This window comes from Streptopelia decaocto, assembly GCF_964273445.1.
Source record: "Streptopelia decaocto genome assembly, chromosome: 4".
NCBI classification, from domain to species: domain Eukaryota; kingdom Metazoa; phylum Chordata; class Aves; order Columbiformes; family Columbidae; genus Streptopelia; species Streptopelia decaocto.
In genome coordinates, this window is record NC_138658.1 from 68,277,514 (window position 1) to 68,291,898 (window position 14,385).

Genomic DNA, 14,385 nt, shown 5'->3' on the forward strand with positions numbered 1-14,385 from the left:
TTTATTGCTGAACGATTTTAATATTAGTCTTGGTGCCTTTTATTTTTAATTACCATGTGTAACAGCTTTCCTCCCACTGGCCATGATACCATCGCAGAGCTGAATTATTTTAGGAATTCCGATTATCTGTTTGGAATGATACCGCTCATAAGACAGCAACACCAGGAAAAAAAAGATATTAGGAATAATTGCTTCAGACTCCCTGAAAACCAGAAAAGCAAAAGTGTCAAGTTTGAATTGCACAACTCTGTTCAGTAAAAATAAATCTTTTTACAGTAAGATTTCTTTAAGAACATATTGTTCTGCTTTCATACAGTTTTTTTTCCCCAAGGGATTTCTTTCAAGCTTTCTTAATTAGACAGTTGGTATGATTATAACATAGTATCTAATGCACATGACATACATTGGACTATTTCTGCAGGAGACCAATAGAGCAAAAAACTCACTTAGCTTTCCATATAAACCCAAGTGTGAGAAAAAAACAGAAATAGCTGACAATAAAAACTCCACTGCACTGCTTATGATCAGAATACAAATAGATTCACACTGAATCCACAATGGGAAGAAATAGCTCTCACTTCAGCAACTGAACCCTAGTGATGGAGCACTGATTGGTGAAATCACAGCTCTGGGGAGCCCCCCAAAGGAATGGTTTTACAATACCAAGTGGAGAAACAGCACAGCATAGCTTAAGATGTTTTTTCCATATTGCTTCCCAACTTCTTCAGCCATATAGAACACCTAAATAATCTGAAAGAGCTACCAGAGAATAAAGAACATTGCCCAGAATATAACTCTCCGTTTCTCATAAGGCAGAAATAACCAGCAAAACTAATTGCAACATGCTGCAGAATGCAATGGCTGTAAACACACGTTGTTCAAAGGATCTTTGCTAATTTCATACCTGAACTGTCCTACTTCAATGTATTCAAACTGCTTTAGCACAAATCCAATAAACACCTAAAAAGAGAATAAAGTGTACAACAGATAGAGAGACATTAATTCCCATTTGAAATCATTTTGACAGAATTATAAAAGTGCGTGTCTTGGAAGGAGAAAAAGAGAAGACAGGTACTCAAAATCATTTGTACTTATAGTTCATTCTAATGTGTTATGATGTGTTCCCTTCACAGTTACAGAAGATCCTGAGAATCTTGTTAATGTTTGAGCTTATTATAGTTTGCGTGAACTTATGCCACATTATACCTATAGTCTACATATAACTTTCTCACTCACGTAACACATGCTATTTAAGGCATCACAGTCAAGAAGTTAAGAATCAATGAAAAACCTAGCTCTAAATCAAGATAAAATCCCAAGTATCCATGCACTGAAAAAGTTTCTGTGTATGAACTTACAAGGAAGTTGTGTCTTGCAACTCATACTAGTTAATAAATCCAAAAATACTGTAGTAAATAAACCATTTCAATTTAATGTTACAAATTTATTGCTTATATGGACAACCACACAGACTACTGTATTTGCCACTAGCTTCCCCCATCATTAAAACCAAATAATGCTTGTCAACCATGATGGTCACTATCATACTGAAGTCCATACTCTCAATATAGAAACAGGGTATTGCTACTTTTAAATGAAGTTTTACTGAGAACACTTATTGTACTGTCCACATCATCTTATTCCTGAAGTCAATCTGACAAACAGTTCTTAGGTAGTAGTTGCAGAGCTTAGAAAGTAATCTATATGCAATAGAAAAACAGAAATTTGAAGCTCTTTGTGGTTGGGGGGAGGGATTTAGTCTCACCTTTCAAGTCTTTGTTTTCACCTATAGTACAATGAATTAACTGGTGCAAGTATTTTTGCTGCAAATATTAGCACGCTGATTAGATCCCTGTATTAAAATCTGCAAAAATGGTGATGCACTAACCTGATCCGAATCCAGAAGACAGTAGTTAACCCGTAGCTGAACCAGTTGAGCAAGCAAGTCTAGTACTTGTCTCTGCAGCTGTACCGATGTTGTTGTAGTATATTGTTTCAATGCTTTTATGACAAGGGGTTCAAATAAACGAATGTGATTGTGAATAGCATTCTGTAACAGAGAGATTTTAAAGTAATCTAATATCTGAACAGGTCTCTAACTCAAAACCAAATATGTTTTTAAAGAAGGAAAACTGTTTTGAATCTAAGGTATGGCTCTTTCAGGAGCATGTAGATACAAGTACCTTATCAGCACGATGTTTTGCCGCACTGGTAATGCTGGTTTTCAGCTGTGTAGAAACCTTTTGCAGCACATCAAACCATCTGTCATAAAAAAGCAAAGAGACCCCATACACTTTAAAAATATGTAGAGACAAACACACTCTCCTTGCATATTGTTTTACCAATGCCAACTTTTTGTTATCTACTTGACTGCTTCAAGAATCTTAGTAAAACAAAAGAGCAGAGAAAACCTATAGTACACTTTGATCAAATCACACAGTTGTGTGGACAAACATCTAGTAGAGAAAGGATTTCTGGTGTATTTGCTTAGTCATTCTTCTGCGTTTCCTTTAAGGGCTACTGACTATTTGCTATAATTAGCAAATTAATGCAATTGTATATCAATACATGCTTGAACACAAGCAATTAATACAATTATGCTTTCTAAAAAAAACGTGATATCCATTTTAATGATTTAGCTTTGATTTGGTAAACGTACTAGTGATAATCAATACAGTGTTGAATTCAGGATCTCACTACCAAGAAAAATCGCTTAAGTCTACAATAAATAAATAATACACAATACTGTAATTTCAAGTTACTTAGCTCCCCTATGATATTTGCATTTATGAAAAACAATAAAAAGAGATTCTAATTCACATTAGCATTATGCTATAAGGAAGAAAGTTACCCTGAAGCATCATGTTCCTGCTCAGCCTGAACCATGTTCCTTAGACTCGCATCAGCAAGGGCCTGTGTAAAATGTGTGTAGGGTGCCATGAAGCAATAATGATAGAGACCAGGTCTCAAGCTGGAAGAACCTAAGCGTTGAGCTTTGCCTTGAGCTTTGCTGGGGTTTGAAGACAAGCCATCGTACTGAGAAGCCAGATTTGTCCCAAACAATGTTTTCAGTAACTAGAAAATACAAAGGGAAAAAAAAAAAAGTTAACATTTCAGGAAAAAAAAAAAAACACCTTTATTCCTCATCCTCCAAAAGGACCTAAGAGGAAAGATGAAAGTGCAAACTGTGAATCAGATAGTCAAACACAAGCTGACAGAAGAAAGCTGGAAAAAAGAAATAATCTACACCACGCACAAAAAGATATGATCGTTTTTACAGCTGAAGCTACTTCCATGTGACAACTCAAAATAGCCTACTAAAGCTTGCCTCCCACCAAAATTAAGCTTTGAAACCCAAACGTTTAACTGGAAGCCTGCAAGAAATCCATCAGTAAGATGGTTCTTTGCGTTTCAGGTTTTTGACAGAGTTAACTGGGTATAGAACACATTTGGGAAGGCAGGAAACAAACTTTTTTTTCTGAGCATTAGCTATAAAAGGTTCTTTGTACCGGAAGCAGTTCAAGAAGAAACTATATTATTCAGATGGTATCGTGTTTCAGAACAAGGCAGGACAACTAAAGAAAACATGCTCTGCTTGCTCTGCCTGGGCTACAGTTTCCTCACACCACTTCACTTAAAAGAACAGCCAGCCTCAGTATCCAATTGATAACCAGAGGACATCAGGATTAACCTCCCAGTAACACACACAAAAATTACCTCCTTACCTGCTGTACACAAACTGTTGCCATTGTTGGTTCTCTATTGAAACATGATTTTAGGTATCCCAAAATTTCTTCTACACACTAGAAAAGCAGAAAAAAAGTGCACCTAATTGCATTTTTATTCATTATACAAAGCATTACCTTGAAAACTGGACAATAGCATATGTCTTTTTTTTTTTTTTTTTTTTTTTTTTACTAAGTAAAACTACAGATTTAAGGGAAATAGTAGAAGGATGTAAAGGAACAAAAATCCGAGATCTGCCTCCTAGTCTTAAAATATGACAATGCCTATCACCAACAGTTGAGGAGAGAAAATATCAAGACATAGAAGAGGAAGGAGAGCAGTTTTGTATCTTTAACATAAGTATATTTAAACATTAATATAGTAAGAATGACTGAAGGCAAACCATAATGCCAGAAAGAAAAATACCCATATAAAGTTTAAACACTAAAAAAAAAAAAAATACTCCAGTTTTCAACAGCAACAATTTAACCCAGCAAGTCTGCATTAGCACTGGCACTTCACCCAACATTGTGGCAGCACAACGCTGCTACGACTACAGTTTCAACAGTACTAATTCTAAAAACAATGATATGTCCTTTTTCCCAGTAAACACTTAACTAAAAAAGAAAAAACAATACACACAAATCTTATACCTTTCCGATGTCTTGTAGAGTGGCAAGTTCCAAGATTTGAGACAAAACATCTAAGGCAGATCGTAAGAAACATCCAAACTTTTCATTACTGTTCTGGAGATCCAAAGTAACCTAGTCCCGAAAAATAAAGACACACTTGTTTGGTTTTTTGGTGGGTTTTTTTTTTGTTTTTGTTTTTTTTTTTTTTTTTTAAGAATTACTCCACAAGGAGATAAAAACTACAGAAAGAATTGGCTATTGATACAAAATGATCTTTTGCCTAGAATTTCAGCATAGTTCAATAACTCCACTGACAGCTTAGAATCACAGAATGTCAGGGATTGGAAGGGACCTAAAAAGATCATTTAGTCCAATCCCCCCGCCAGAGCAGGAGCACCCAGATGAGGTTACACAGGAAGGTGTCCAGGTTGGTTTGAATGTCTTCAGTGAAGGAGACTCCACAACCCCCCTGGGCAGCCTGTTCCAGTGTCTGTCACCCTCACTGAGAAGAAGTTTCTTCTCAAATTTAAGTAGAACCTCTTGTGTTCCAGTGTGAATCCATTACCCCTTGTCCTACCATTGATTGTCACTGAGAAGAGCCTGGCTCCATCCTCATGACACTCACCCTTAGGCTTCCTTATGAATTGCTGGAAAGCCCGGACCTCATTTTGACTAACCAAAAAAAAAAGATCTTCTAGCTTGAGTAAGTTAAAGCATCCAGAGAGGCTTAGGATGTTGACAAGTAATGGAGAAGGGATAATATATTTCTCAGAAACACAGTAGGTGTAATAAGAATACACCCCTTGAAGTGTACAAATCTGATCACCAAGTGCCATGGGAAAGCATCTTCTATTACCTGAACTAATGTGGAAAAAGTTTACCCATCCTGGAATAAACTGCAGAGAGAACAGACACTGGGGATGCATTTGGCATTGCCAAGCCAGTGAAGGGTCATTTGGTACCAGCATTAGTGACAGCAGAGAAACAAGCAATAGGGTGACAATGCCTATCAGAGGGGTTTGTTTGGGTGTTTATTGGTAGTGGTTATGTTGTTCTGGATTATTTTGGGTTGTTTTTTTGTGGATAAACTATTTACACAGGGAAAAAAAGTGCGTCTTTATACAAGCAGAGCCATGTTAAAAAGAAACACGAAGTAATTACCCAACCACATTCTAATTCAATCAAATGATATCATGCAGTACCTTATAATTAGCATGGGTTGCTTTCAAGACATCGTATAACTTCAGATATAATGGAAGATGATAAAAGCTTCCTAGTGAAGATGATTTGCTTGTTGGAACAGGCCCAGTAGCATCAGTTTGCCTAGTAGCTTAAAAATATATCACAGATTAGCACAACATACTGTTTCTAGGGTGCTCAGGATATGTAACTCAGCATAATTTTCCCAGTCCGACAGTAACATTTTTTCAATCTGCATGCATATTTTGAACTGCAAAATTACATGCTGTACAACTAGAAAATAAACTAGCATTCCAGAAAACTAGCCCTCTAAAAGAAATTAATCCAGAGGGTTTATTATTGAAGTAGAAGTACAACTTACAAAACAAAATTAACACCTATTTCCTTCATTCATTACTAAGAAAAGCAAGTTTTCAAGATTCAGAATTGTGTTTCTAAGAACAATGTAAGCTACTCCTGCCAAAAGCTGCAAAGCAACTTTCAAACTTCTTTTAAGTAAAATACATGCAAAACCCACTTCTTAATTTTAGTCAACATCTGAGTAGATTCAGAAAAAAGCGAGGAAGAGAATTCAGAAATACCTTGCTTCTGAAAAGTACAGTTAATTTTCATTTAAAAAGCCCGAAAGAGTAAATAAGCCCCCACCCATGGCTGCCCTTCCTGCAATGCAGTGCTGAAAATAACTTCTGCCAGCCTTTTCAACTAAAACTTGAGAAAACAATTTACTCAGTTTTACTTCTCTCTATGCCGTAACTATATTTCGGTGGGGATGGTAGGTGGGAGGGTTAACAGGACTAAACGTGCCTACCTGGACTCGTTTCACCCGCCTTTTTAGGGCTCATTGGCACAGACGCCTGTTCGACAGACTCCCTCTCTTTCCCCTTCCTCCGAATTGGACTAAGAGAAGGTGGGTTCGTGAGAGAAGGTAACGCTGCCTAGAATAAAAAGAAGCTTTATTAATTTTGTACGCACAACTAGCTTTTCTTATTCTACTCAAACACAAGCGTATTCATCTTTTGTTTAAACTCCCCTCTATTTGACTGCCAGTTAAATTCAAACGTCTCAACTCTCAGGTTCAGGACATGTATTTCCTGAGGAAAAACGAAGAAGCTTAATTTATTCCCTTCTTTCCTTCTCAATTTCAGCATAAGCCAATGAGATGGAATCAGAGCTCAATGACTAAAGTTTGTTTCCAAAAAATTTTAACATTTTTAGAATATGAAGAAACCATTAATCCTAGTAACATTGCCTTATAGTCACTGAATCAGTTTCAAAACGTAGATGCCCCAAAAAACCCACCAAAACAAAACCCAAATCCAATAGCATCTCATATGAACTGTTTCAGAAGTCAAAATATTTTGAAGGATATTCAAAAGATAGTGGATTTAAGCCTCGAAAGATGCTCAGTACATTACAGTCAGCCAAGTAACAAGTCAACAGATGTCTGCCAGAGTATGCAATCCAATATTCCATTTACTATATAAGCTCCTCACTGAATTCATGTTTCAAGTGAAGTCACCAGGAATAAAAAGTTCAAAATTTGAGGTAATATTACAAACACTGCAGAACTAAACAAAAATCTGTTCCGTGGAAGAACCATATGCATGCTCTTTTCATGTTACTTGCTTTCCTAAACATAGTCGAGTCATATTGTCAAAGTATTAGATACTTACCTGCACCAACTCCAAATTGCAAAGCTTTGAAGAGGTCTGTATCACAACAGTATTTAAGTCACACAATTGAATTTATTTATTTTTAATACATACCTTTACTGCTGGGCCAGGAGCAACATCATCCATTACATGTGCACAAATGTTAATGACCTTCAGCAGATGAGAAAACAGCTGCTCTACCAAAGTGACAAGAGTCCGATCTGCCAGAGCTGGCCAGGGTTCCTCCTGCTTTGCAGCACCCTGGTTGGAATCTTCTTCAGCACTCCAGGGGTTCTTTAAGCACTTGGGAGCACTTGCTGAAACAGGAATTACATTATTTAAAGAAAAAGATAAAAACTTGGAATTATGTATTAGAAAAATTTAGAGGCATATCATCTCTATATGAACAGAAAGTCAAACAGGGAAAAGAGAGCCTATATTTTCAAAACCAACAGTAGGTGCATAGTTTTAAACAATAACAAAAACTGTTAATTCTTTGTACCCAGATTGCACCAAACATACTGCACATTCCCTTTGCTAACTAGATGAAATTTGCAACTTGGAGGCAGTATCTTCTCAAACCTGCTGGGAGCAAGAAGTTCCTTTTTTACTTTTTCTGCTCAATCTTACAAGGATTTTCTTGTGTACAATCAGAATAGGATGAGATACAGGCCTTCTGATGCTAATGGCAAATAATAACAGGACAATCCTACTTTTCTTTGCCCTGCCTTACCTGCAAGCAAGTTTCCAGTCAAAATCAAAGCATCCTGATGTGCAGAGAGGTCCAGTGGGAACCATGTTGATGAAAGCAGAGACAGGACCATGCCGGCCATGCCGATGGTGCAGCCCTTCTGAGCGTCATCTGAAGGACTTGGCTGGGAAACACTGGAAGTTTAATTTTGGAACATAATCACTGTTTTTTTTCCCCTCATTTTGGTAAGTTCAAAGTCTTAAGAAAATTAACAGTTAAGTAGACTGTTAATCTAAGAAAAAAAAAATTAATCAGTACTAGAGAAATACTTATTTAACACTCAAATATGACTTCAAACATTTCCAGCAGAGACCTGACAATGCTTAGTATTCTTGAAGATTATTTTTAAAACCAGCAAATATCAAAGTTGCTAGTGACATCTACTGATAAACTGAGGAATTCTGTATTTAATTGCTAACCAGTATTGTCCGGAACAGTTAAAAGTCTCATGCAAGGTAGGAATGGGAGATGTAAGCTTAGTGTTCCAATGCAACAAGATGTTGTTTTAAAGCGATAAGAATTAAATTAAACAACTGTAATACATCAAATAATTTAAATTTATGGGTGGACTATCCAGGATTGTAATTTGCTGCTGCATTCTATGTTTTCCTTTACAATAATTTTTAAACCAGATTTTTCCACAAATCAAGTTTTAAAAAGAACAGGCAGGTATCACCTGCCTGATATTTGTCAGAATAATATGTGAATCACACACATAATTTCAAAGCTGTAAGACCTTCACAATACTAACAACTTTCTTTTGGGACAAGACTTTATGCAACCTCTAAATAAAGGGATTCTTTCAGGATATATTTTTAAGTTAAAAGGTCTTCTAACAGTGTCAGTCTGGTCTAATACAACTAGAGGAACTTCAGAAAGTAAAATTTACACTAAATATAGCTATTTTTTGACAAAGTTACATGGGTAATTACAGTGCCTTCCTTTTTTATTTGTTTTTAAGATTTTTCATATGCAAGTGTTGTTTACTTTACATACGGTTAGAAACCCATGCATTAATCCACGTTGAGTTGTACCGACTTGTAAGGCAGCAGTTCCAAGAGCTTTTTGATCATAAGAACAACAATACTTAAGACAGGAAAGAATTCTGGCAAAATTCTCATGTTATTACCCATATTATAATGTTCTTATTACCCAGAACAATAAATGTTTGTATTGTTCCACAAAAATAAAATTAGAATCCAAATTATTAGGAACATGGGCTGAAAATCTGAAACCAAGGAATTAGAGGAAAGGGCAAAGGCTACGTCATCGCATCACTGATGAATATTAGATGCATCTTAAAAATATAATTTCTTAGGCTGGGTAGAGCAGAAGACACATTGTTGCAATTATGCATTGATTTTATTTTCCAGCTAAGTACTGCTCACCTCCTAACCTTCTTCATTGGTTAAAACTGAGCCTACAGCTCAAAAGACATCTTTTAGAATAGATATGCAGAGCATACCACGCTTATGGCTGGGAAGGGAAGAAAAGGCATGTCGACAAGAAAAGCAGCCAAGGAAGGGGCTTTTTAATTGTTGGGTTTGGGGGTTTTGTTTTGTTTTTAAAATAAGATAAATTTTTGCAATAGAGTTTCAGGATACCAGAGGAGTAAAATAAGAGTAGAGACATGACAGCAATGAAGAAAATCAACACAAATGATGTTAAATCTATTTAAAAATCAAACAGTTCTACACATGCACATCTTCAGTAGCTAGTTTTAAAACTCATGTGGCACAACACATTGATAATCAGAGGGAAAATCAAATCTTTGGAGCTACCAACTGCACGGTTACAGCACGCAGTAAGTACCTTGGGGCTACATCTTGCTTGCTGTTCCTATTCAGCATGCCAACGAGAACAATTTAAATGCATCTCCTTTCATAGTTAAAAAAGCAGTTATGAACCAGCTTCTTTTACCCACTGGTTTCTAACATAAATATGAGATCAATGTGAACACGATGATGTTCTGATTTTAAAGAGATACTACAATACACAAGATAAACATTTTTCCAAAAACATGGAAAATTTTATCCTGTTACTTATTTTGATAGGTGCTGACCATATGTATCTTATATTACAGCAGTTGCAGCCAAACCCTGTGATATACACTGTGCTTCCAGAGATGACAAAGTGCTGACACTTAACATCATGACAACCTAATGTCATACTCTTCTGTATAAAGTTCTTCAATAACTGCTGAGATAAGCTTAATAGCATATATCTAAACTCGGACTTCTGACACCTAAATAAGCAAACTTCTCTTTCTCAAACATGATTTTTATAAGCTCAAATAACAGACGAGGGAACTTACCCACTGTGCCACCCCACACTCCAGGTGCAGACTGGAAATGTTGTGGAAAGAAGACACAAAGCTTCACAGCAGCCAAACTGAAAAGTTAACGCCAAGAACTGAATCAGTTTCATCACTAGAAGACTTTGCAACAAAGTCTCAAAAGAGTGAGAATTAAATATATTATTATTGCCCTTGCCACAGTATCAAAGCTGTGGATACAAATATATCCACCCAGGAAAAACTTAAAGAAAGCAAGCAAAAAAGATAAAAGAAAAAGCCACTATAGCAACTAAGAAAACTCACTGTAAGCGCTCTTGTAGTGGATATTGTCAATGCATGGGAAACTGCTGCAACAACCCTTGAGAGATTGTTTTCCATAGTGACATCTGTTGGACTTTGCAGCATACTGTAACCTCTATATGTTCTGAAATAAAAATATTGATGCCACTAAATCATGTACTTAAAATAAGAAACACCTCAATCAAAAATGATTATGGCTTAAATGTCTGTTACATATTTTATAGATCACTTATAAACTACAGAAATCGGAGAACACTCTAAATACCACTTTATTATATTTTAATACTTTTTGCTTCTGTACTAGCAAAAGCACTTTAGTTCATAAATCAAATCTCTTTGGTAGCAAACAGAAACAGTAGATCAACTCTCAATACCTAGCTAGGTGCTCTAGAAATCACTACCAATTTAGCACTAGTCTCTGCTTTTGCTCAAATTCATCTAACACTTTTGCATGTTCACAAACTTTGGATTATTACCTTAAAAATATTATTGCTATAGAAAAATAACTGGTTTGCATTTGAAATAGCACAGTGCTCAAAAAGTTATATTGTTTCCATACTACAGTACATAAATCTTGAGTGAAACAATCAAGATCATGTATGGAAAAGGTACATGAGTAAAAACTTGTATGACAAATTGATAGAAGCAAAGAGCACACATAAATATATACAACTCACACAGTCTGTAAGACAAGATATCTAAACAGAAGAGTTAAGGAAAGTATAGTTGAGAGCAAAAACACAGCAACAGTATCACACTATCAAAATCAGAAGCCAGTACAGATGTCTGCAACCACAATCACTAAACAGGGAGTGAAGAGTTATGAATCCTAATCAATACATGCAAAGAACAATAACAGATACAAATGACTTCAGACTAGACATGAAGAAGAAATTTTTTACACTGAGGGTGGTAAAACCCTGGCCCAGGTTGTCAAGAGAGGTGGTGGATGAACCATCCCTGGAGACATCCCAGGCCAGGCTGGACGGGGCTCTGAGCAACCTGATCTGGGTGAAGATGTCCCTGCTCATGGCAGGGGTGCCACTGGATGAGCTTTGAAGGTCCCTTCCCACCCAAACTATTTTATGATTCTATGATTAGCTTGCAAAGCTGCGCTTACTTGTGCAATGTGATGGACAAATAGGGTGACCTCAGGACAAAGAGAAGATAAAGTTTGCCCAGAACAATGACTCCCTGTAATCAATGTGCGAGCGCATCACCAGTAACTCACACACCAGACTATCCTTTAAACATGAGTCTTTTTGTGGAGCCTAGAACTACCACAGATACACCTGCAGTCTGGAAAAAGAACTCAGAAGCACTTGGATTTGCAGGATTTAAAAATTATTCTAGGCACTACGAACTGAAATTTGGGTCCACATTTCTTTTAAAGCAATACAAGTCACATAACATACCTGGTGATAGTGCTCACTGCAAAGTGAGACGGAGGCTGCGTTTCATGCATTAGCAGTTTCAGGTAGACACTGCTTTGGTCTCTTGCTACTGCCACAACGGGATCAGCCTGTCCTTGATCACAGTTATAAAATAGCTTTGGAATGAGCCTAAATAATCATCATCGAAAAGGAAATTATGTAATATACAATTTAATGTACATTTAAAATACATTTAATATGCAGTTCAGAAAGCTGCATACACTAATAACATATCAAATTGTAAATAAAAACTCTTATTAAAACTCACGTTGTTAAGCTGAATTCAACTTTATACAACTGCTCTTCCTTACAATAATTAAAATCAAGGAGCTCAAATCAGGGCTAAGGAACTGCTCTAGACACATGGTAGTTAAAAATATTTTATTGAGATACTTATCTATACACACTACAACAACCACTTCACTAGAGTACTTGTCTCTGGGTGTTCCCCCATCTCCCCAGATATCTTCCCCAGGGATATCTGTGTCAACTGAAAACTAATTTCTACCTGAAAAGGATGATTTTTCACCATCTGATTTCAAAACAGCAAAACTTAAACATACAATAAGATCCAGCCTTCTGGAACAACGTTTTCAACTACAGTACACATTTCTTATAAGTTCTCTGACAGTACTTCCAACTCATGTCCATACTGGATGTTTAGAGGGTGACCTGCAGCTTCTAGCAGCTGCAGTCAAGTCTTTCCAACCTTGCCACACGTTCTGTCACTGAGTAAAGATGCAGAAAAACTTCATCTTGTTACTACTCAGTTACAAAATAACTCCATTTCAAAATGAAGTCTCTGAATAAAAGCGACAAATACTAAATATGATGCAATATTAATGGTTTCTCTGCTGAGCTGTTTCTGCAATACAAATGCTTTTAAGTGGTAGAATTTTTAAGGATTTGTTGTCCTCTGATATTAGAAATGGACAGCAACTAATAGTCCGAAAAAGCTAGGAAAGAGACTCCTCTGACAATCAAATCTTCAAGGAATTCAGTATTACGTGCTCCCAACTTCTTTAAACATAAAACTTAAATCCTTGAATTCTAATAAAGAAGCTACCAACTAATTCTTCGTGTTTGGTGCATTTATCCGGGCAGCAATTGTAACTGCAATAGGTTTCTAAACTCCTTTTTAGAAATAAGAAAATAAATTCCCCACATATACCTCATTAATGAAGCTGCAGCTACATGTCTCACTCTTGGATCTTCATCTCCAAGCAGACATATTACAACATTATCAAGAACTCTCTCCTGAAGTTTTAATAGCTAGAAAATAAGGCAGCACAGTAAAGTTAACTGAATATTTTCATAATTTAACCAGATTGTTAAAAGATAGTTAACAAGTGAGATTTCGTCTGATACAAGTCTGTAAGACAATCGTTACCTTACGATTGCCAAATACACTATTTAAATACATAAATGCCAAAAACTTCTTGAAGTTTAAAAAAAAAACCCCACACAATGAAAACCACACATATCCCAGATAATACGAAGATATTTGAATCTCAGCAGTAAAGTTTCTTTCCAATATAAACAAGTCTCAGAACATGCGCTTACTTCTACAAAACATACTTAAAAGAGCTATCAGTGTTGATAGATTTTAAGCACAAAGTGCTGAAATTGCACTGGTACCTTAATCCAGAACCACAATATACTGAATGAATAATTTACTTACACCAGTATAATGATGAACACCTCTGTGCAAGCTCTGAGTTTTTCCTTCCAAGAAGCTGACGAGCCTATGGCAAAACAGAATTGAGAGTACATCAGTTAACATTAAATTTTATTTCTACCTCAGTGCTCTGAAGGTTCTTTTTGTTTGTTTGTTGTTTTTGTTTGGTTGGTTGGTTTTCTAATATTTTTAAAAACACCACTGCAGGGAAAATGCAAGTAGTAAACACACTTTTTGCTACCTTTAGAAAAGATAAGCTTTCTGCTAAACTACTATCTGACTAGTGTAACAGAATATTTCATTTTCTTTAGTTAAAAAAAATTATTTACACATTGTGATTGTAATCGTATTTTTTCCCATGAACAGAAAAATCAGCCTGTTTTGAAAAGATAGTAACACATTTCAGATATCATTATTCAGAAAGAATCTGATTTTGTATGACTACAGACAACTTAAAGAATTTTCATAAAAACATCTTTAGTCTTTCAGCTTGGAAGAACCTGCAGAGAAGGAGGGAATGCAAGAAAATGAAGCCATGTTCATTTCAGTGTAACACAAACTGAGCAACAGAAGAGAGCTGATGAGGATAGAGAGCTGGGCATGAAATCCAAGTTAGTTTCCAGATTGTGTGGTCCCTCTATGATTAAACAAATTTAGGAATGATCAGTCTAAATCATTTTTATGAAACCTGTTAATGTCTCAGAAGAAACTGCTCCA

General features: G+C 36.1%; 1 protein-coding gene across 4 annotated transcripts in view; it reads right to left on the reverse strand.

The window, feature by feature from the left end:
- Positions 1–14,385, reverse strand: part of HTT (huntingtin) — a 116,165-nt gene that overhangs the window by 74,246 nt on the left and 27,534 nt on the right. For all 4 annotated transcript variants that reach the window (XM_082051409.1, XM_082051410.1, XM_082051408.1 and 1 more), the window contains exons 20-35: positions 13,672–13,735; positions 13,162–13,262; positions 11,973–12,119; positions 10,561–10,681; positions 10,276–10,352; positions 7,944–8,095; positions 7,325–7,527; positions 6,367–6,493; positions 5,561–5,688; positions 4,380–4,490; positions 3,726–3,803; positions 2,852–3,075; positions 2,184–2,262; positions 1,889–2,050; positions 905–960; positions 54–202 (exon numbers count right to left, since the gene is read on the reverse strand). In XM_082051409.1, the coding sequence (XP_081907535.1) occupies positions 54–202; positions 905–960; positions 1,889–2,050; positions 2,184–2,262; positions 2,852–3,075; positions 3,726–3,803; positions 4,380–4,490; positions 5,561–5,688; positions 6,367–6,493; positions 7,325–7,527; positions 7,944–8,095; positions 10,276–10,352; positions 10,561–10,681; positions 11,973–12,119; positions 13,162–13,262; positions 13,672–13,735 (1,979 nt within the window). The remainder of the gene's footprint in view (positions 1–53; positions 203–904; positions 961–1,888; positions 2,051–2,183; positions 2,263–2,851; positions 3,076–3,725; positions 3,804–4,379; positions 4,491–5,560; positions 5,689–6,366; positions 6,494–7,324; positions 7,528–7,943; positions 8,096–10,275; positions 10,353–10,560; positions 10,682–11,972; positions 12,120–13,161; positions 13,263–13,671; positions 13,736–14,385) is intronic.